Genomic DNA, 24,825 nt, shown 5'->3' on the forward strand with positions numbered 1-24,825 from the left:
GCTCTAGGCCATTTACCTGACAAGTTCCCAGGATCTAAGGCCAGCCCAGCACTAGAAGTTGCCTAGGAATTGCAATCCTTGTGCCCTAGATTACTTTTCAAGTTTACCTAGGACATCAGAGCACTTATGGCCCACAGTGGCAAGGCCTTCAGAGAAACTCAAGTTTCCATCACTGGGATGGGTGAATCCCCTCTGGCTAGGTCTGCTCTGAAAGCCTCCTCCATGCGTGGGTGCTAGGTGAGCCCAGCACAGCTTTGCTCTCTACTCCCAGGGCAGCACTGAGTTCAGTGTGAAGTCCCCCAGTTGTCCCTCCCCCAAGTGCACAGATTCTCTCTCTGAGCCCCCAGTCACTGCTGGGGTATGGAGGAGTGGTAGTTTGGCTCTTCAAGACTATCTCTTCTAGCCTCTTTCAGAAATATGGAGTTGAAACTAGGTACTGTGATTGCTCACCTGATTTGGGTTCTTGTGATGATGGTGCTCTTGAGTGTAGTTAGAATTTGATGCTCCTGCTTGGGGAATGAGTGGTGCAGGCTTCTATTGGGTCATCTTGCTTTGCCTTCCAAAAAATGTATTAAATGACAATAAATAATGATTTCATGTTTTAGCAAGGAGTTTAACCCTTTTTCATGCCAACGGAATCTCTCAGATTGGAGGAGTCAGTTCAATATGAGTGAACAATATGCTATGACTACCATGAAAAGCACATGTAAACTGAGGTTGCATTAGTAGAAACCTGAGTCCCAAATATGGGATGAAATAGACCTCTTCTATAAGCAACTAATAAGACTATATCTTTAGTATCTTTTTGTCTTCTTCAACTTTCATAGGACAATGTGAAGGAAGAGTATATCCAAAGGGATGTAACTAGCATGGTGAAAGGACTCGCACTTATGCCACATAAGTTGTGATAGAAACGGAACCCCTACCTTTCACTACATACAGAAATTAACTCAAGATGGATTAAAAACTTAAATGTAAGACCTCAAACTATAAAATCCTAGAACAAAACCTAAAAAATACTTTTGTGGACATCAGCCTAGGCAAAGAGTTTATGACTAAGTCTTCAAAAGCAATTGTAACAAAAACAAAAATTGATAATTTGGACTTAATTAAACCAAAGACCTTCTGCACAGCAAAAGAACTATCAACAGAGTAAACAATCTACAGAATGGGAGAAAATATTTGCAAACTATGCAGCTGACAAAGGTCTAATATTCAGAATCTTTAAGGAACTTAAACAAATCAACAAGAAAAAATCAAATAACCCCATTAAAAAGTGGGCAAAGGACATGAACAGATGCTTCTGGAAAGAAGATATACAAGTGGCCAACAAACATATGAAAAAATTGTCAGCATTACTCATCATCAGAGAAATGCAGATCAAAACCACAATGAGATACCATCTCATACCAGTCAGAATGGCTATTGTTAAAAAGTCGAAAACAACAGATGCTGGTGAGGCTGCAGAGAAAAGACAATGCTTATACATTGTTGGTGGGCATGTAAATTAGTTCAGCCACTGTGGAAAGCAATTTGAAGGTTTCTCAAAAAACTAAAAATAGAACTACCATTCAACCCAGCAGTCCCATTACTGGGTATATACTCAAAGGAAAATAAAATGTTCTACCAAAAAGACCTTTGCACGGGTATGTACTTTAATTAAAGCACTATTCGCAATAGCAAAGACATGCAATCAACCTAGGTACCTATAAATGGTGGATTGGATAAATAAAATGTGGTACATATACACCATGGAATACTATGCATCCATGAGAAAGAATGAAATCATGTCCTTTGCAGCAATATGGATGCATCTGGAGGCCACCATTCTAAGTGAATTAACGCAGAAAAAGAAAACCAAAATTTGCATGTTGTCACTTATAACTGGGAGCTAAATGCTGGGTACACACAGACATAAAGATAGAGATTGGGGACTCTAAAAGGAGGGTGTAGGCCAGGGATGGTGGCTCACGCCTATAATCCCAGTATTTTGGGAGGCCAACTTGGGTGGATCACCTGAGATCAGGAGTTCGAGACCAGCCTGGCCAACATGGCAAAACCCTGTCTCTACTAAAAATATAAATATTAGCTGGGCGTGGTGGTGTGTGCTTGTAGTCCCAGCTACTTGGGAGGCTGAGGCAGGAGAATCACTTGAACTCGGGAGGTGGAGGTTGCAGTGAGCTGAGATCACACCATTGCACTACAGCCTGGGCGACGGAGTGAGACTCCGTCTCAAAAAAAAAAAAAAAAAAGGGAGGGAGTAGGGCAAGGGCTGAAAAACTTCCTGTTGGGTATGTCTTCACTATCTGGGTCATGGAATCACTAGAAGTGGAACCTCAGCATCATGCAACATACCCTGTAACAAACATGCACATGTACCCCTTGAATCTAAAATGAAAATAAACATTTTTAGAAAAGAAGAACTGGAAGTATTTAACCCAGAGAAAACAGTACTTGGTCTGGACATGGGCTAAATATTCCCAGCAATTTGAAACACAACTTACAGTCACTCTTTAAAAAACACAAGTAGAATATATTGTCTGTAATGCTTTGTAATCTACTTTTTGTCTTAACTCTTTCGATGAATTTATACTCTTGGAAATATGCACATTATTAAGTTATTTTCCCCCCATTATTTGGTAAGGTATATTTAGCCTTTCATTTTTTCTTCACTCTACTCTAGTGCTCACCATATTAAATAGTGCTATATTGTTAATTCAGATTCAAAGAATGCATACAATTTCAGGGACACTGTATTTTTGAACTTACTTACCTAAATTGTGATGTATTCACAATTAAAATAGCTAATATCACAAAACACACACTATCTCTTTGATATATGGGATATTAAATCATGTTACTGTGGTCGTTTATTTATTAGCTACCCAGTGCTTTTCCATTTTGCTATGTACATTATTTCTCAAATATCCCTGGTTAAAGCAGCCATAATTGTGCTAAACTGTATTTGATAATTAAAGCATCTGGGAAACATCTTAATGAAAGCTCAAAACTCCCTTTGTACTAGAAAATTAGCACTCTCTAAGGCCTAATAAGCATGGTTAAGAATACCTGTGATGCCAAAACTCTGAAAAGTACTCAAAACCCCTGTGCCATCAACTAATAGGATATTGTAACTTTAGAGAAAAAAAATAAAGACTACTTGAAAGTGATCAAAATAGAGGTGATTTTCAGCAGTGCAAAAAATAATTTAATAGACACAGAAAGCTGGTTTTCTGAAAATGACTTTGCTTTAGGTGTAATAGGAAAGCTATAAAGCGTATCATTGGAAAAAACTATACTAGAATTATAGTTAAATTTCATAATCATGCATAGTCATATAGAAACAATAAAACAAAGTTAAATTGCCCAAAATCATCTTAAATATTTATTACATTTATGACTAATTTGTAATACTGTATTCAGAGAACTGATATGATTTCCATTTTTAATAAGAATTTTCCTTTCTCTTCCCAGACAGTCCCACTTGGTTAGCTATATTTTCATGAAGCTTATTACAGCGTTTTCTTTTAAAGATGGAACACTTTACATAATTTTTCAACATATCGAACTCTTTTAAAGCATGGTTCAAAGTATTTATAATGAAAGGACACAAAAGCATATTTCTTGTGGTTTGTTAAGCACATTTACTTTCATTAGAGCTAACTAAAAGTAACATTACATTTTCCAGAAAAGCATTTTCAAAAAAAGCTTTGATATTTATAAATGTTCATACATTTTGGTGTAAAATTATAAAAGTAGATTTTGGAAATAGTCCAGGAAAAACTAATTTTCATGTTCTTTTATAAATCATAAGTGAATTATCTTTTATTTGGTATCATCTTATGTCAATCAAATGCTAGACTGTCCATAATGAAGCCCAAGACTCAAAAGCTTAAAATGATTTTAACCTATTCTAAACAAAAGGCTTACATAAGTTCTCTAAGTTGTAAACCTCTGTCTCTATAAATTTGATTCAGAAATCATGATACAGATTTTTTGGTACAGTTGACCCTCGAGTAACACAGGTTTGGACTGCATGGGTTGTGTGGGTCCACTTATATGGGATTCTTTTTCATCCAAATGCAGATGAAAAATACAGTATTCTAGGGATGTACACCCACGTATATGGATGGTTGACTTTTGCTATACAGAAGTTCTGCAGGGCCGACTGTGGGCTTGAGCGTGCTCAGATTTTGTTACACATAGGGGTCCTGGAACCCATCCCTCGTTTATATGGAGGGATGGCTCTACTTCTAAACTGCGGCATTGCAGAGAAATTCAGACATGTTAAATGAAGTTCAGCTTTATTGTGGCTGTAACCATTGAAATTTGTCCTAAAGGTGGAGTTGGAGTTGACTCCTGGATGTAGGAGAGAGAACACCTAGGCAGAGGGAATAGTATGTTAAAGCACATGCTTAGAGAAGAGTTAGAATTTTGTTTTGGCTGAATTGCAGATTTTATCTGTTAGGTAGAATGGGAAAAAATGAGGTTGGATAAGCAGGTTGGGGACAGATTTTAAAGTGTTTACTGATTACTCATGGCAAGGATTCTGTGCCCATGGAAAGGCTTTTTTTCTTCTGACTTTTTAGAAGAGGCATTACATGCTCAATTTTTACTCAAAGAAGGTAACTCAAGCAATGGTACTGACAGTGAAGATTAGAGGTAGGAAAGACTGAAGATAGGATATTGGGAGATTTTGATGAGACTGATTATCTTACTCATTAATTTATTCAACATACATCAGAGCACGCATTATGTGTCAGGTGTCTGCTAGCTGGTGGAGATTACAACGGAGAATAAAATAGGAATGTTTCGAGTCTAATGAATGAGAATATCCATGAGAACTTATACTTGCTTTGCAGCCACATCAGATGCCAAGTCTTCCTTTAAGCAACATCCTTCCCCAGTTGGGATTAATTGCTCCTTATTTTGTGTTTCCAAAATAAAATAAGGGCTTGGTTTATGCTTCTGTTACTGGATGTTTTACATCATATTTGAGCCTATTTTATAGACAGATACACACACACACACCCACACACACACACACACACACACATACGTGTCTTTCTTGTCAACTAAATTGATCTCCTGGGTAACAAGAATTACATCATATTTATTCTTGCAGTTACCTAACACAGAGAAGGTATAACATGAAAATTGGTTAGAATTCTTTGCCATCAGTTTCCTGTTTGGGGCTCTCACACTGATCAGTGTGAGACAAATTTAATTTAAAGAACTAAATAAATAAATTTAGTTCTTTAAAAGTTGATATTCAAGTTTTGTTTCTATTACTATGTCCCACTTCCATAAGTGTATGACATTTTGCAGCAGTTTTAAATTATTTGTACATAAGCTACAAATTTTGAGGACTAGCATCATTAATTTACAAGTTTACAAGTGTTTTGAAGTCCAGGGCAAAAAAGGTTATATTGACTTTAGCCTAAGCTAAAATCATTTTTACAACACTAACAATTACTTTTGATAAATTGTTACTAATCTTATATTTTAAGTTTTGATATGGTAAAAATATTACAAATATATCATGTTATTGTTGACAAAAATACTGTTAAAGTTACTATAAATTTTCTCTAACTTTGATGACAAATGCTGTGGCTGATATTATGCAATGTTATGTCCTATAGATCCATACTCCTTTCTAATTTTCGGAGTTAATTGCTCTTCGTCTGCATCGCACTATTATGCTAGTGTTTTTTGAGCTGTAGATGTGATAATGAATGGCTAAAAGGGAGAATTGTTCATTTTATTTTTATTTTTATTTTTTTTGAGACGGAGTCTTGCTCTGTCACCCAGGCTGGAGTACAGTGGTGCGATCTCGGCTCACTGCAACCTCCGCCTCCCGGGCTCATGTGATTCTCCTGCCTCAGCCTCCTGAGTAGCTGAGACTACAGGCGTGTGCCACTACACCTGGCTAATTTTTGTATTTTTAGTAGAGATGGGGTTTTGACATGCTGGCCAGGCTGTTCTCGAACTTCTGACCTCAAGTGATCTGCCTGCCTTGACCTCCCAAAGTGCTGGGATTACAGGTGTGAGCCAACATGCCCGGCCAGCTCATTTTAAAAGCTGAGAAAGAATGGTTTGAGAGAACCAAGATGATTATAGAAGGACATAGGATCTGTACAGACATAAGTTGCTCCTGTCCATGTCCCTGTCTTTGTCATCCAGGCGGAATGAGAACAACCAAAATATTTTCCCCAAATATCACTCTTTCGGTCTGGTTGCATGAGACTTCTAATAAATCTGCCTAAAAAATTGTGTGACCTCAACATAGTTGAAAAATGTTCTAAACTTTTAAATTGGGGTTTTAGAATCTAGATTTATTTATTAATTTTTTTAAAGATGGAGTCTCACTCTGTTGCCCAGGCTGGAATGCAGTGGCGTGATCTCAGCTCACTGCAGCCTCCGCCTCCTGGCTGCAAGTGATTCTTCTGCCTCAGCCTCCCGAGTAGCTGGGATTACAGGGACGCGTCACCACGCCCAGCTAATTTTTGTATTTTTAGTAGAAACAGGGTTTCACCACGTTGGCCAGGCTGGTCTTGAACTCCTGACCTCAGGTGATCCACCTGCCTCAGCCTCCCAAAGTGCTGGGATTACAGGAGTGACCCACCGCGCCCAACCTGGCTTGCTTTTCTATTTAAAGCAAATAAATCATGTCAAAATTACATTGAATGGGACAGTGATTAGATTTCTTTCCTTTGGCTGCTGCTGGAAGTGGAACCGATCTTGGGTAAGGGAGAGGGGAGGAACAGGGAGTGGAATAGTCATCTCTTGAAAATAGAGATTTCAATGTGCGATTAATCTTGTAAGGCGACTTAGTTTGGGATTCCCAGAAGCAGATTCTGAGATGAAGATTCTTGAGCGAGTGATTTATTATTGAAGTCTTCCCCAGAGAAACTGGTAAGGGAAGCAAGACTGGTAAGGAGAAAAGAAGCCGAGCAAGGCTGCAATATCAAGGAAAGTCCCTTTAAGGGTAGCAAACATCCTGGAGAAAGTCTTAGGTAAGAGTTTTGGAGGCGAAAGCATGACTCAATTGGGAGAGGGCTGCTCAAAAAGGATTTTTTAAAAATCTGAGAGGATTTAGGCAAAGCAGTGACTGTGTCTGTTACACAACGTTTCAGAAAGTTTTTCTTTGCGAGGCATGTCAAAGTAAAGAGATGATAGATTCTTGCATAAACCGGTTCTAAATGAAGAGATTATTTTCAATGACTAAGATCTAAGTTGAGGCCACTGGACTGAGCTTTGGAGTTACCACAAAAAATGAGAATTGGAGCTTGAAGATGATGCAACTTATGGCTGTGTAGGGACTGAAAAAGCTAAGGTCTGAATGAGGAAGCTGCATTTTTTATTAAAAGAGATGAAAGAAACATGAGAGAATTACACTGATTATTAGGAAACTGTGCATGAGTAAATTACAGTGACAGATTAATTGAGACTGAAAGGCTTAGAAGATAAATAATCTAAATTAGTGGAAGGTTAGAATAAGGATGGATCTTTTTCTGAATTGAATGTTTTATATGTTTTATTTGTATGAACCACAAATTAAAATTAAAATACTATCAACATTATTTAACTGCCCAGCAAAGTCAATATTACATCTAAGTGAAGAAAGTGTTCTCAGAGAGGTTTCATTTTAAAGAACGACACTTGAGAGTGGCTAGACAGTCTCTGTGGAAAAGGTGGAAGAGAAAATCATGTGCTGTTTTTTGCCAAGTATGTGTGTAGGTCATGCACAGGGATCCAGACATCTGGCTGAGATCCCCGTGCATGAGTCAGTTAATACTAGGTCGCTGAAGACAAAATAACTAATGCAAATTGTAGGCTTGCTATATATTTTTTTAAGTGTCATATACACAAAGAAGCACCATGGATTCTGGGAGAAACAGTCTCAAAAGCATCTCAAGGAAGCCTCTCCAATACAAGCATTGGGATTACATATGTCTATTTCATGTAAAATAATGTTAGGGAGATAGCAATAGCAGATGGAGTAGATAATGTGTCTTGGCTTATTGATTTTGGACAAAAAATATTAAAAAATTCATCTTAGACTGGCAGTATATTGTCAATGCCTCTAAACTACTTTGTGCTATGTGAGTGAGTAATGCTGGCAAATATCTGTAATTTAAGTGTTTTATTCCAATTTCGACATGATTTTTATGCCAGAGAGCTTTGTGGGTAAGAAGCCTTTTAAAACTATTTCCCTCATGAACTCTAATTTTCTTTTGGAATACATCATCTCATTAATTAAGAGGTTGAAGTCTCATTACTTCATGTCTGTCTTCACGGGATTATGTAAACAGCAACCCTGTCATTACCAAATCATATGCTATTTTTATTTTTCTAAAGATCTAGAGCTCACAGTCATTATTTAAATAGAACATTACAGAAAAGAAAAAGGAATCTGAAGCGGCCTATTCTTAGCTATGTATTGAATAGATCTATTTTTCTATTAGTATCTGTTTCAATTTATCTTTCTTGGTTTTGGTCATAGTTCAGTAATATTCAACAGAAAGTATTATATGGTAGCTAGTGTGATATAGAAGACCCATTCCTTACATTGCCATATTTATCAGCCAAAAAAAAAAACTACTTCCCTTAGAAATACATTATAAATTAAAATAACAGATAACATGGGCTGTTTTTGACAGGAATATATTTTAGCTTCTGATAATTACCTTTAGTAATCATTAGCTTAGTTAATGAAAAATAAAATACTTATAATATTAAAAATATGAGAAGCTAAACTATGAGCAACTAACAAATCAAAACCACGTTCTTCTGAATTCCTGACTCCCCCGCAAATAGTTCCAAATCACTATAGTATTCACATAGCCCTATAATAACCTTTGTGGATAAACAGTGAATTCCATGTTCAATGTAAAATAACATAGAAATTTAGAGTTTTAATTGCAATGTCCTATGTAAACTTTAAAAGTTTCCAAAGCAATTTTCATAAATGGGATTCCATTTTCCACAGCCAAAATACTATACTGACACTGACCCTCATGTACTGTTACCTATGCATTTGTGTGCCATTTACTTTTAATTACAAAATTTCTCCCCTTGATTAAATTTATTGTATGCCTTGCAATATATCAAAATGATAGATTAAATGTATAAATAAATTATTACTTATTTATAACAAAATTGAAGCTTGTCCTTGGAATCATTTTCTTGTAGTTCCATGTAGCTAAAATGGGGCTTTGATTTCAACCTTGCCCCTGATGAGCTGTGTGATGAAATCTTAGGCAAGTTACTCAACCTAAGCCTCAGTTTCCCCATCTGCAAATCAGGGAAAATAATACATGCTTTAGACTATTATTTTGAGAATTAAATTAAATCATGTATACAAATTGTCAAACAGGGCACAGCATACTCAGTACCTTATCATTGTTTAGTGTTGTTATTTTGTATCTACAGTGTTTTTGGAAAATAGCATGATTAATCAATTGACTGGAAGACACACAGTCTAACAGACAATATATAGACCATTTATATTGGCCATGAAAGTGTCCATAATGGCTGACTTAACTGGCTTTAATATGTAAAATCTGGTGACTCCCATGGTTTTTAAGATATGGCTTAAAGTAGATATCAATTTCTTTACATTGGTCAACTATAATTTGTCCATAGGTTGCACATGTAGTAAGTAATATTTTGAGATATTAACTGTGGGTTTTTTTTCCCTCCCTCCGCTTCCTTGCATTTGTTACCTTTTACTGACCATTTAGGTAACAGTGCCTAGCAGGCCCGGATCAGGACAGATACTACTGAGAATTCAGAAGTAATTTGTTTGCTTTGAGTTTCATATGAGGCTTTTTAAAAAGTCCACAGTAGAAACAGTATTCTTGAAATTATAGCTTTCCTTTGCAGAAGACTCAGTATTTTGAGAGTTGACATTTTGCTGAGCCATTAAAAGCACTGAGAACCTTGGAAGAATCCATTTATACTGAAATCAAGGAGTGGGGAAGAATGCATGGATAGAATAACAGGTCCCAAAGAGATAAAATTTGACCAGCATTCAGACAGAAAATGAACTAGGGCTAGAAGAGGTCTTGTGATTGGACAATGAAGCTGACTGCATTGACTAAACAATTGCAGGTACAGCACAGACTCACGATGATCCTGAGCACCAGGAAGAATGGATTATTAGATCTCTGCAGAGGCCAGTGAGATCAGAAAATGACATTTGGTGCAGAGCAGTGTCCCTGATGACACAACAAGTCCACCAGGAACTTAGAACACTTCCATGGAGGAAAAAAACGAAGAAGAGGAGAATTTTGAACTGAATATTTACCTCAAAGAGACTGAGCTTTAAAATAGAAGCACGTGTGTGAAACGCCACTAAGCAAAAGAGCTCATATTCTAAGCTAGGTTCAATTATACAGAACTAAAATTAAAAATAACTTCAATTTTCTAATATTAGAGTTTATGATTGTGTTGAAATATCATATCCACTAAATCATCAGGCTTTGGATACCTCAAATTTTAGTTCTTAATTAATCTGAAATTCTCTATTACCTGAAATAGTTTCCAAGATAAGAAAGAACAGAGATATAGACCAATGGAACAGAACAGAGCCCTCAGAAATAATGCCGCATATCTACAACTATCTGATCTTTGACAAACCTGGCAAAAACAAGAAATGAGGAAAGGATTCCCTATTTAATAAATGGTGCTGGGAAAACTGGCTAGCCATATGTAGAAAGCTGAAACTGGATCCCATCCTTACACCTTATACAAAAATTAATTCAAGATGGATTAAAGACTTAAACGTTAGATCTAAAACCATAAAAACCCTAGAAGAAAACCTGGGCAATACCATTCAGGACATAGGCATGGGCAAGGACTTCATGTCTAAAACACCAAAAGCAATGGCAACAAAAGCCAAAATTGACAAATGGGATCTAATTAAACTAAAGAGCTTCTGCACAGCAAAATAAACCACCATCAGAGTGAACAGGCAACCTACAGAATGGGAGAAAATTTTTGCAATCTACTCATCTGACAAAGGGCTAATATCCAGAATCTACAATGAACCCCAACAAATTTATAAGAAAAAAACAAACAACCCCATTGAAAAGTGGGCAAAGGATATGAACAGACACTTCTCAAAAGAAGACATTTATGCAGCCAAAAGATACATGAAAAAATGCTCATCATCACTGGCCATCAAGAAATGCAAATCAAAACCACAATGAGATACCATCTCACACCAGTTAGAATGGCGATCATTAAAAAGTCAGGAAGCAACAGGTGCTGGAGAGGATGTGGAGAAATAGGAACACTTTTACACTGTTAGTGGGACTGTAAACTAGTTCAACCATTGTGGAAGTCAGTGTGGCGATTCCTCAGGGATCTAGAACTAGAAATATCATTTGACCCAGCCATCCCATTACTGGGTATATACCCAAAGGATTATAAAACATGCTGCTATAAAGACACATGCACACGTATGTTTATTGCGGCACTATTCACAATAGCAAAGACTTGGAACCAACCCAAATGTCCAACAATGATAGACTGGATTAAGAAAATGTGGCACATATACACCATGGAATACTATGCAGCCATAAAAAATGATGAGTTCATGTCCTTTGTAGGGACATGGATGAAGCTGGAAGCCATCATTCTCAGCAAACTATTGCAAGGACAAAAAACCAAACACCGCATGTTCTCACTCCTAGGTGGGAATTGAACAATGAGAACACATGGACACAGGAAGGGGAACATCACACACTGGGGCCTGTTGTGGAGTGGGGAGAGTGGGGAGGGATAGCATTAGGAGATATACCTAATACTAAATGATGAGTTAATGGGTGCAGCACACCAACATGGCACATGTATACATGTGTAACAAACCTGCACATTGTGCACATGTATCCTAAAAATTAAAGTATAATAAAAAAAAGAAAGAACAAGGAGAAAAAGTTTCTTTTTCAAAGAATTTTTGACTGCCATAAAATGTAAAATAGGTATATGTATTATTAAGGATATTTTAGAAAACTACATTAAAACTTACTTTTACAAATAGAGCACATTATCTTAAGCAGATTACAGCTATTTTCTTCATATCTGAATTTAAAAACAAGTTTTTGAATCTATAACTCAAGGTGTTATCATTTACAAATATTTAGAATCTCAATATAAATTTTAAAACACTTTAGAAAACTAGAATTTTTTATAAGCGATAACTACACTTAGAAAATATAATAACTTTTTAATAGGCAAGTTACATTAAAATATACTTATATAATCAGCATTTGGTTCTGGCTTATCTCCAGCCGAGTATAGTGTGTACTCCCCACAATCTGTAGGTTTCACCATTTTCACTGTAGTTTTGTTTCTGAGTCATGGACCAAAGCTGATTGTGTTACAGGATAAGCTGTTTGAAGTGTTAGCCACATTAAGCCATGCTAAGCCACAATAAAACTATTACTGTTAGACATAATAAGATTATTAATATCAGGTTTTATATCAGCTCCACTTACTGAATTTTAGCACATAGAAAGGTAAGGAGAAAATGGATTTTAAATATTTTTTGATGCTGTTTGAAATTATTTAATCCTACAAATGAATATTTTAAAACCATATCTTCCTATTTGTTTTTGTTTATAAGTATTTGACTCAATGGAACCATGAAAGGGGGAGCACTTTTATCTTGAAAGGGACAAGTTAACATTTGATTTATTGACATTTTGCCTTTCAGTGAGAAAAAATATGTTAGTCTATAGTGAGTAATACTCTTAAGAGTTACATGATGTTATAACTTTAATTTAGTCACAGAATATGAATAATTTATAGAAAGAAAAGTGAACAAAATATTTTATTCATTGTATCACTCAAAATATGTTATTTTATAACAAAGAAAAATGATTGTTACCTTCTGGATAAAAGAGAAAATGGAGTAAAATATTTGAAGCATTGAACATACAAAAACATTATTATAAATATCAATATTTATGGGCTACTGTGAAGGCAGCTGTAAAAAAAAAAGTTCCAATAAAAAGTTCGAAACAGACAAACATTTAAAAAATCTTAACAATTTAAATCATTGAAAATTCGAGTGTTTTTTCCCTTCTAAATTTTTACTTCATAGGGTAGTGAATGCAACATAAACAGGTATTCATGAGTATAATACATTTTACACACTCCAAATAGTCACAGAGACTCTTGCATTATTTTCCCGTAGACATTCCTATTGTCTGTCTACTGCTATCAAGTGTAGGGTTAGAAGGCATTTTAACAAATCGATGACTGATTTAAAAAAAACAACAACCGAAGACATCTGTCATTAAGACAGGTCTCTAATAGTGGATGCTTGTTATTAAGAATCCAAAAGATTTTCTTAATGTTCTGTCCAGTAATTTTTGTTGTCATGGTCTGTGTTCCACATTGCCCTATGGCAATGTTACTCTTGCATTCCAATGCATTTTCTTAATTCGGCTGCAGTTTTTTCCAATTGTTGAATGTTCCATTGCCACTGTCGTCTACTTGACTGAAGCTTGTTCACCTGACAATGCAAACGCTTAAGAATTGCATCATATCTCTTATGTTGTACCTATCAAAAGAAGAGCACACATCAACAGGGCTTGTGAAGTATAAATAGTAAACAGCCATAAATAATATTTTGACTACTCTAAAGAGGAAAGCACTTAATTAGAAACTATCCACTATAAATAATTATGATAAAAATAAACAGTAAGTGTAAAACTGTTTATTCAACACTTATTACATGTTAGATACTGTGCTGAGAGCTTTCTGCATATAATTAAATTCTTATAACACCTTATGATATGGGTATTATTATCCTCATTTTTGTGTGAAGAAACCAAAGATAAAAGAGTTCAAGTAATTTGACCAAAGTTTCATAGCTAGCAAGTGATGGAGTTTGGGAGGTTAGCAGAAGTGAAATATCCATAATGGAATACCTTCTTGTTAAGAGAGTTACCGGTGTTAAACTAAATTTGCCCTGGGGGACTCTACTTTGAGTCCCTATGTAAGGAACTACAATCTAACAGTATTTAAACTAACTAAAAGCCTAACTAGGAGTATATTTTTGTAACAATAGCTGAGACTCAGTCAACCACAGCAGCCAGCTTTGGTCAATCACAGGTGGTCCGCTGACTACACCATATTCAAATAAAACAGACATTGAGCCATTGAGAGCAATCAAGCCCTTTCTGCTCCTCATTTCCATTTTCTGTCCATAAATGTTGCCTGCCCACTTTGTGAAGTGGAGCTCTCTGATCCTCTGCTGGTTCTGAGGGCTGCTGCTTCTCTAATCATTCTTCTATTAAGCTCTGTTAAATTTAATTTTATTAAATTTAAATTTGTCTAAAGTTTTATATTTATCAAATTTAATTTGTCTAAAGTTTTTCTTTTAACATCAGTTAAGAAAAATGGTTCCATTTCCCATTTCCTATATCCAGTGATTCACTGAAACACAGATCATTCGGTCTAAAAGATCCAGGAGATCATGTAGTCCATTTCCCCGCTATTAAATAAACCATCATTTATGCTGAGCCAGACGAGGATACACTGGAAGGCAATGAAGCACAGTGGAAAGTGCTTCATTGGTCTTGGTGTCGGGCCACAAGAACACCCAATCTTCTTAAAAAACAGCTTTACGGAAATATAATTCACATACCATATAATCCATCCTTTAAAGTGTACAACTCAAGGGCCTTTAGTATATTCATAGAGTTGTACCAACTCTATGAAGTTACCAACCACAGGTTCTTAGGCTCTCATTTAATAGAAATTGACACAAGGCTGAGCAAGTTTCCCAAACAAGGCTTTTATTGGGGGCTTATGTTTGAACACAATGGAGACAGTGCAGGAGCAAGAGTTAGCTGGCTGGCTTTCTGAGGGCAGGTCTTTGTGGTGTTCTTAGGAAAGGTGACAGGAATGTGCATGAGGTATGGAAGTGTCATTACATGCGCCGGGTGGAGCGCAGGGTGTGCAAGCACAATGAGAAATCATGCTAGCGCATACATTGCATGATCAAAATATGATGGATAAGCTCTTCCCTGGGTGAGAATTTCAGTATTATAATGAGGCATAGGGTAAAGATCAGTCATTCTTCTGGTCTTGTGCACATGCCTGCAATAAGGTTAACTCCCTTGAGTAAGATTTACAGTGGGATGCTGCTTATCTCCGTTTCAAGAGATATCTTGTGGTCAGCAAGGATGGCTCCAATGGATGGGTGGTGCAAGGTCTGGTAATGGGCGGGTATGGAAAAAATGTATTAGTAGGGGTGGAGGCCAAATCATGGTAAGGGCTAAATTCCATTCCTACTCTGTTTCACGAATATCACCACAATCAATTTTAAAACATTTTCACCACCTGGTACCCATTAGCAGTCATTCTCCATTACCCTGTCCCCACACTTAACCCTCGGCAACCATGAATCTAGTTTCTCCTTATATACATTTGCCTATTCTGGACATTTTATATAAATGGAATTGTACAATAGGTGGTCTTTTGTGACTGGCTTCTTTCACTTAGCATAATGGTTTTTAAAGGGTCTATGGCATACCATGTAAGAGAACTTAATTACTTTGCATTGCCAAATAATAGCACATTATATGATATACCACATTTTATTTATCCAGTTCATGAGTTGATGAACATTTGAGTTGGTTCCACTTTCTAGCTATTATAAATAATACTGCCATGAACATTTGTGTGCAAGATTTTGTGTGAATATATGTTTTCACTTCTCAGGTATACAGTGAGGAGTAGAATTACTGGGTCATGTGGTAACTCCATGTTTAACCATTTCAGGAACTGCTAAACTGTTTTTCAAAACGACTGTATAATTTTACATTCCAGTGTAATTTTACACACCAGTAATGTGTGAGGGTTCCAATTTCTTCACATCCTTGAAAATACTTATTATCTATGTTTTTGGTCATGGCCACTGTTAAAAGAAAAACTTCAGCCAAATTAAATTTAAAGAGTTTAATTGAGCAATGAATGATTCGCAAACTGGACAGACCCCAGAATCAGAGCAGATTCAGAGACTCCAGGGGTGCCTCGTGGTCAGAAGAAATTTATGGACAAAAAAAGTAAATTTGAGGTACAGGAATTGGAAGTGAGGTCAGAAACAACGGGATTGGTTACATCTCTGTGTTTGCCTTATTTGAACACAGTTTGAACACTCAGCAGTCTATGAGTGGTTGAAGTATGGCTGCTGGGATTGTCCAACACTCAGCTGTTGTTACAGACACATACTCCTAAGTTAGGTTTTCCATCTTGTCTACCTATTGAGTTAGGTTGCAGTTCATCCACTAGGACTCAAATATAGATGTACAGAGTTCTTCCCAGGCCATATTTTGTTCGCTTTAACACCATGCTTGTGGAAGTGAAGTGGTCTCTCATTACAGTAAAACACCTACTTTTAAATGGACTGATAAAATGATAGAATAATAGGGCTGGACAAGTTATCTATTCACAGGTAGTATGTATAGTATTCCGTTATGTAAATATACCACAATTTATTTTTATTTTTATTTATTTTTTTACTATACTTTAAGTTTTAGGGTACATGTGCACAACGTGCAGGTTTGTTACATGTGTATACATGTGCCATGTTGGTTTGCTGCACCCATTAACTCTTCATTTAACATTAGGTATATCTCCTAATGCTATCCCTCCCCGCTACCCCCACCCCACAACAGGCCCCGGTGTGTGATGTTCCCCTTCCTGTGTCCATGTGTTCTCATTGTTCAATTCCCACCTAGGAGTGAGAACATGCGGTGTTTGGTTTTTTGTCCTTGCAATAGTTTGCTGAGAATGATTGTTTCCAGCTTCATCCATGTCCCTACAAAGGACATGAACTCATCATTTTTTATGGCTGCATAGTATTCCATGGTGTATATGTGCCACATTTTCTTAATCCAGTTTACAATTGTTGGACATTTGGGTGGGTTCCAAGTCTTTGCTATTGTGAATAGTGCTGCAATAAACATACATGTGCATGTGTCTTTATAGCAGCATGTTTTATAATCCTTTGGGTATATACCCAGTAATGGGATGGCTGGGTCAAATGATATTTCTAGTTCTAGATCCCTGAGGAATCACCACACTGACTTCCACAATGGTTGAACTAGTCTACAGTCCCACTAACAGTGTAAAAGTGTTCCTATTTCTCCACATCCTCTCCAGCACCTGTTCATCTCACTGGGGAGTGTTGGACAGTGGGTGCAGGACAGTGGGTGCAGTGCACCGATCACAATTTATTTTTCCATTCTCCTTTCTAGGGATATTTGTGATGTTTCTATTTAGGGGCTTTTGTCAATAAAGCTACTGTAAGAATTCATATACAAGTTTTACAATTTTTTTAAGGCATATTTTTTTCATTTTTCTTGAGTAAACACCTAGGTGGAGAATTGTTTGGACATACAGCAGGTATATGCTAACTTTTTAGGAAACTCTCAAACTGTTTTTCCAAAGCAGTTGCACTATTTTATAATCTCCCCAGCAGTGCATGATCTTAACAGTTGTTTCATGTCCTTAGCAACATTTGGTATTAATATTCATTGAAACTTTAATCATTCTAGGGGTAAAAAGGTGTGAATAGTATCTCACTGTGGTTTTGATTCACGTTTCCTTGGTGTTAAGGGTGTTATACATCTTTTCACGTGTTTATTGGTCATACTATGTCTTCTTTTGTTAAGTTCTGTTCAAATCTTTAGCCCATTTTTAAAAAAATGACTGTATGACTTTATTATAGGCTGATAGGAATTCTTTCTAAATGCATCCTGGATACAAGTCCTTTGTGCATATACATGTGTTGCAAATATTTTTACTTTTGTGATTTTGTCTTTTCATTTTCTTTTGTTGTTGTTGTTGAAGTGGGGAGGTCTCACTTTGTTGCCCAGGCTGTACTGCAGTGGCATGATCACAGATCACTACAGCCTCGACCTCCTGGACTCAAATGATCCTCCCACCTCAGCCTCCTGAGTAGCTGGGACCACAGGTGTGCACCATCACACTGACTAATTTTTTTATTTGTACAGACAAGATCTTACTGTATTTCCCAGGCTGGTCTTCAACTCCTGGGCTCAAGACATCCTCCTGCCTTGGCCTCCCAAAGTGCTGGGATTATGGGCATGAACCACTGTGCCCAGCCCTTTTCATTTTCTTAATGGTGTCTTTCAAAGAGTAGAAGTTTCAAAGTTTGAGGTCTAACATATCAATATTTTTCACTTATGGTTAGCAAAGTTTGTGTACCAAGAAATCTTTGCTAACCCAACATAATGAAGATATCCTCCTATAGTTTCTTCTGGAAGCTTTAGAGTTTTAACTTTCACATTTAGATCTATGATCCATTTCAGATGAATTTTTGTGTTTGTTGCGAGGTGGAGATACAGGTTCATTGTTTCCTCACCGATATCCAGTTGTTTCAGTACCATTTGTTGATAAGACTTTCCTTTTTCTCATTGAATTGCCTTGAAAACTTTGTCAAATTGACAAAATATGATTAATTTCTGAACTCTATTCTGTTCCATTGGTCTATTTATTCTTTTACCAATACTACAGTTACTTCATAATTATAGCTTTATAATAAATCTTAATATTAGGTAGATTAGGTCCTACAAATTTCTTCTTCTTTTATAAGGTTGTTTTGGCTACTAGATCCTTTGCATTTTCATGTAAATTTTAAAATTAGCTTGTCAATTCCTGGAAAAAATACTTAGTGGGAATTTTATGGAACAATGTTGAACCTATACATCATTTGAGGGGAAAGTTGACACTAATAATATCGTGTTTTCTAAACTATGAACATAGTATATCATTCCATTTATTTAGTATCTTTAATTTCTCAGCAATTTTTATTGTAGTTTTGCACATTTTTTCACAAAATTCATTAGCAAGTATTTTATGTCATTTAGTGTTAATGAATAAAGTTTTGTTTTATTCATTTTACTTCCTCATTGTTTATTGCTACTACATAGAAACTACATAAACATGTAACTGATTTTTGTATTTTGACCTTTTATCCTATGAGCTTTCTAAATTCACTTACTGGTTCTATTAGTCTTTTCTATTTCTTAAGATTTTCTACATAAACAATTATGCTATCTGTGAATAATGACAGTTTTACTTTTTTCTTTCCAATCTTTATGCCTTATATTTACTTTTTTCTTATAACATTGATTAGGACCTCCAGAATAATGATGCATAAAGAAGGTGATATCAGACATCTTTGCCTTGTTCCCAGTCTTAGGGGAGAAAGCATTCAACATTTCACCAGTAAGTATGATATGTTGTTGGCTATAAGGTTGTTTTTTAATAATAAATTCCCTTTATCAAGTTGATGAAGTTTCCTTCTATTCTTAATTTGCTGATATTACTCTTCAGAAAATTTGCTATTCTCAGAAAATTTGTTGAGAGTGTTGAATTCTGTCTAATGCTGTTTCTGAAACTATTAAGTTGGTTATATCTTTTTTACTTCCGTCATTTTGTCACTATAGTAAATTACATCATTTGATTTTTGAAAGTTGAATCAGCCTTGTATTCTTAGGATAATCCCGCTTGGTTATAATGTATTAGACTTTTGGTATATTGCTAAATTTAATTTGCAAGTATTTTGTTAGAGACTTGCATCTATACTCATGAGGGACATTGGTCTGTAATTTCTTTTCTGATAGGACTCCTATCAATTTTGTTTCTTTTTGTATCAGGGTTATGTTCACCTCCTAAAATGAGTTGGGAGGAGTTTCATCTTCTATTTTCTAAAATAGTCTGTTTAGATTGGGCATTATTTTTTCCTTAAATATATGATTAGAATTCACTAATGAAAATGTGTCAGTTGGAGCCTTATTTATGGGAAGAGTTTTCAAATATGAATTCAATTTCATTGATTCCTACCTCACACCATTCATAAAGCTTAATTTGAAATGGATCATAAGGCTAAACATGAATGCATTTTCTTCTTGTGTTATAGTATGTTTTTTTTTCAAGGAATTTGTCTGTTTGTCAAATTGGCATAAAGTTATTCATAATAGGCCTTCATCACCCTTTTAAGCCTACAGAACCTGGAGTAATGTCCCTACTAATCTCTCTCTTTTCTTGATCAGTATTGCTATGGGTTTCTCGATTTTATCACTCTTTTAAACTTTTGACTTTGTTGTTTTCTCGTTTTTCTATTTTCTATTTCATTGATTTCTGTTATCTATCATTTAATTCCTTCTATTTACTTTTTGCTGAATTTATTTTTCTAGTCTGTGATGGTGGAAGCTTAGATAGTTGATTTCAAATCTTTTTCTCTTTTCTATTATAGGCATTAAAAACTTAATTTTCCTGTAAACACTGCTTTAGCTTCACCCCATAGTTTTCTATATGTTGTGTTTTCGTTATCCTTCAATTTCAAATATATTCTAATTTTTCTCCTGATTTCTTCTTTGACTCATGGGTTATTTAGAAGTATGGTCAATTTCCAAAAGCTTATGTATTTTCTAGCTATCTCGTTATTGATTTCTAATGGAATTCTGCTGTGATAATAGAATTTCAACTTTGAAATATGTAATCTAGTATATGGTGTGTCTTGGTGAATATTTCATGTACACTTAAAGTGTAATCAGTAGTTGTTATGTGGAGTGCTTTATAAATGTTAATTAAGTTGATGGAAAAGTTCTTCAAATCTTCTATATGTTTACTGATATTCTGTATTGTTCCATCAATTACTCAAAAAAGTTAAGATATCTGATATGACTATAGATCTGTCTCTTTTTTTCTTTGGTTCTGTTTGTTTTTGCTCATGTATTTTGAAGCTCTGTTATTATGTAAATGTACATGTAGAATTGTTATTCCTTCTTGGTGAATTGACTGACCCTGTTTAACTTGGTTAGTAGTTCTTACCTTGAAATCTACTTGATATTAACACAGCTACACCAGCTTTTTAAAGATTGGTGTATTCAACGTGTATCTTTTTCCTTTTTTTAACTTTCAAACTATGTGTGGCTTTATATTAAAAGTGCATCTCTTGTGAAGGTTATGCTTGCCACTTGATTTATTCAGTCTAATAATTTTTTCCCTTTTAATTGGAATGCTTAGCTCATTTACATTTAATGTAACTAACGATATTTTGGGGTTAAAGTCTACCATCATAATGTTTGTCTTCTATTAGTCCCTTTTGTCCTTTTACTTTCTTCTTCATTTTCTGTCTTCTTTTGGATTGAGTATTTTTTGTTGTTCCATTTTATTTCTTCCTTTGTCTTTCTAGCTATGCTTATACCTTTATGTATTTTTTAAGTTGCTCTAGGAATTTTAATATATTCTCTTAACTTTTCACAATCTGTCTTCAATTAACATATCAGTACATGTAAAAATATAAGAGCCTTACAACAAAAGGCTATTCTTGATATATATCTTACTCTACATGCTATAAAACCCAAAATCCATTATTGCTTTGATTTTAAAGGGTCAAATGACTTTTGAATTACTCAAAAAAAGACTCATCTCTTTATCTACATATTTTCCATTTCTAGTCCTTTCCAGTATCATTTCCTTTCAGCTTTAAAAACTTCCTTTAGGCTGGGCATAGTGGCTCATGCCTGTAATCCCAGCACTTTGGGAGGCTGAGGCGGGTAGACCACCTGAAGTCAGGAGTGCAAGACCAGCCTGGCCAGCATGGCAAAACCCCATCTCTACTAAAAATACAAAAAATTAGCAGGGCATGGTAATGCATGCCTATAGTCCCAGATACTGGGGAGGCTGAGGCAGGAGAATTGCTGGAGCCTGGGAGGCAGAGGCTGCAGTGAGCTGAGATCATGCCACTGCACTCCAGTCTGGGCAAGTGCAAGACTCCATCTCTAAAAACAAAACAAAACAAAACAAAAGTTTCTTTAGCATTTTTTGTAGTGAAAGTCTACTGGGAACAAAGTCCACCAACTGTTGTTTATCAATACATTTTAAAAATTCAACTTATCTTTTTAGTTCTAAGATTTCCATTTGGTTGGTTTATGTGATTAAAATCCTCTCTATTTACCCACAATATCAATCATTATACGCTTCTTTTAATTATAAAATGAAAAGGATGTTTGTATATCCACTATAAACATCCTGTAGAACATTTAACATACTTATTATAGTTTTCTAGTCCTTGTCTAACAACTTCTGAGTCAACTGTTGCTATTTTTATTGTTTGATTCTACTCTTAGCTATGGATAATATTTTTCTTTTTTCTTTTTTTTTTTTGAGACGGAGTTTCACTATTGTCGCCCAGGCTGGAGTGCAATGGCACGATCTCAGCTCACTGCAACCTCCGCCTCCCAGGTTCAAGCAATTCTCCAGCCTCAGCCTCCTGAGTAGCTGGGATTACAGGTGCCTGCCACCACGCCCGGCTAATTTTTGTATTTTTAGTAAGACAGGGTTTCAACACATTGGCCAGGCTGGTCTCAAACTCCTGACCTCCAGTGATCTGCCCAACTTGGACTCCCAAAGTGTTGGGATTACAGGCATGAGCCACCGCGCCTGGCCAATATATTTCTTTTTCCTCACATCGAGTAATGTTTTATTACTAACCATTGTGCACATGTTGAAAACTCTGAATTTTATTACTTTCCTCTGAAAAGTGTTTTCTTCTAATAGTCAGTTAAATTACTGGTGGATCATCTTGAACTTGTGAGACTTTGTTTTATACTTTAAGTTAGAGTACATCTATTTCAATTTGGTCCTTAGATCTAGGTCTTGCCCTTAGTCCAGCTTTGTTTTAGTTCTTAGTTACAGATGTGGTCTTTACTCCTAAAGTTTGGCAGTTGTGGGAATTGGGCAGTTGCTGTAGTGGGCAGATGCTGAAATCTCTACTCAGCTTATAAGCATTCTAATTGTTTCCCAACTGTGCTCCTTGGAATTTTATCCCTCATGTGTGCAGTTTAAGTTACAGCCAAGTTTTTGAGGGGAGCTAATATGCAAATTTGGGGCTTCCAATAAGGAAAAATTCAACATTTACTCAACCAACCTCATGAAGGAGTAAGAATCCACAAGACAGTATAAAATTATTTCAACTATAAGATATTATTACTATTAGTTGTGTTCATAGTTATTGAGAGAAAGTATTACGTAACAGAAAGAGCACAGATTTTATCTCATGACCCAGTAATTCTACTTCTTGGTGCAAAGGGTTTGTTTATTACGTTTGCTACAACATTACTTTTAATAATGAAAAAACTGGAAAACACTTAAATGTTCACCAGTTGTAGTACGGCTAAATAAATTAAGGTATGGCCAAATTGTGAGATATTTTGCAGCAGTTAAAAATAATTACGTAGGCCAATTTGCACCAATATGAAAAATCTATGAGACAGATTGTTGAATAAGTAAATTAGTTGCAAAATGATACATATACTACATTTACATAATATTCTTCCACCCACAGGGGTTTGTGTTTGTGTGTACCATTAATAAGAGGTTTGTGTGTACCATTAATAAGAGGTGAGAGTAATGAGAGAGAACAACATGTTAGAAGGTGGTATAAAAGGAACTACAGCCTTTCTTCTAACATTTTAATCTTTTTTAAGGAGAATGTATTCCTAAAAACAAAAACCATATTTAAAAAAGAAGTGGGAAAATAGAGTCCAACAGGTTTGGATTCATATCCTACTCTGTCATTTATCGTTAGCTATATAGCCTTGTGCAAGTTATTTAAATTTTCTAAAACTTTGTAAGACATGTTATTATGGGGAATTTAAATAGGATAGCCTATAAAAAGTGCCACAAAAATACCAGGCATTCAATAAATAATAATAGATTTAATAACATTGGACATTTCTTCTTATACTTTCTACAAAAGAGAAAAATTAGTTACTATATTATCTTTGCATCTACCTGAATAATTCTTACTTTGCCTTCAGATCAGCTTTTTTCCCTTTGCTTCTCTGGGTTTTTCTTTTCCCTTTGTTGAGACAGGGTCTTGCTCTGTTGCCTAGGCTGGAGTGTAGTGACACAATCTCAGCTCATTGCAACCTCTTCCTCCCAGTCTCAAGCAATCCTTCCACCTCAGCCTCCTGAGTAGCTGAAAATACAGGCACACACCACCATGCGCAGCTAATTTTTGTATTTTTAGTAGAGACAGTGTTTTTCCATGTTGTCCAGGCTGGTCTCAAACTCTTGGGCTCAAGTGATCCACCCACCTTGGCCTCCCAAAGTGCTGGGATTACAGGTATGAGCCACCGTGCCCAGGCTCTGGGTTTTTCTCATAGGACTGGCTTTCTAGTTGTGTAATCATTTCTGTTGCTGACCTCAATAAATGAATGCATTTGTTAATTATATAGCTGTGTATTACATCATACTAAATTAAATATGCTTTGTTCATCACCCTTAGCAGCTCTTAAAGTGTACACAATTTTCCCATATTCTTTTACATTTTAAACTCATGCTGTACAAAATTTAGGCAAGAGTAAGCCATCAATGCTTTACACAATGTCTGTTATGCCAAAGCATGGCTTGCAGCATTCATCATTTGCTAAAAACTTCTCAACTGCTCCAGTGTCCTTTGTCTGAAAACTCTTGGATTTGGAAATAACACTTTTTTTTCTTTTACCTTGAACTAGAAACCACTGATTGTTGCTCAATGTGTTATATTTGAAGCTTTGTGTTTGCCTGCCTTGTATTTTGCTTCCCCAATTTTTTGTCAATGACTCATAGCTTATCTTTTTTCTCCACTCTATCTTTAGTTCCTTTCTTCCAAAATATATGAAGACAGACAATAGATATTGGGGGGAAGGACATTTAGGGAATAAATATTTGAAAAGGCTCTTTTCATTCAGATATGGCCTAAAAATACTGAAAGCATTTACT

General features: G+C 35.7%; 1 protein-coding gene across 9 annotated transcripts in view; it reads right to left on the bottom strand.

The window, feature by feature from the left end:
* Nucleotides 1–11,934: 11,934 nt before the first annotated feature.
* CCDC122 (coiled-coil domain containing 122) overlaps nucleotides 11,935–24,825 on the bottom strand; it is a 44,862-nt gene continuing 31,971 nt past the window's right edge. For 8 of the 9 annotated variants that reach the window (XM_003807664.6, XM_034936659.3, XM_034936660.3 and 5 more), the window contains one exon: nucleotides 11,935–13,576. In XM_003807664.6, coding sequence (XP_003807712.1) covers nucleotides 13,427–13,576 — 150 coding nt within the window. In that variant the 3' untranslated portion in view covers nucleotides 11,935–13,426. Of the gene's footprint in view, nucleotides 13,577–14,789; nucleotides 15,236–24,825 lie in introns of those variants that run through there. The other variant, XM_034936656.3, reaches the window with a different exon arrangement.

This window comes from Pan paniscus, chromosome 14, assembly GCF_029289425.2.
Source record: "Pan paniscus chromosome 14, NHGRI_mPanPan1-v2.0_pri, whole genome shotgun sequence".
NCBI classification, from domain to species: Eukaryota; Metazoa; Chordata; class Mammalia; order Primates; family Hominidae; genus Pan; species Pan paniscus.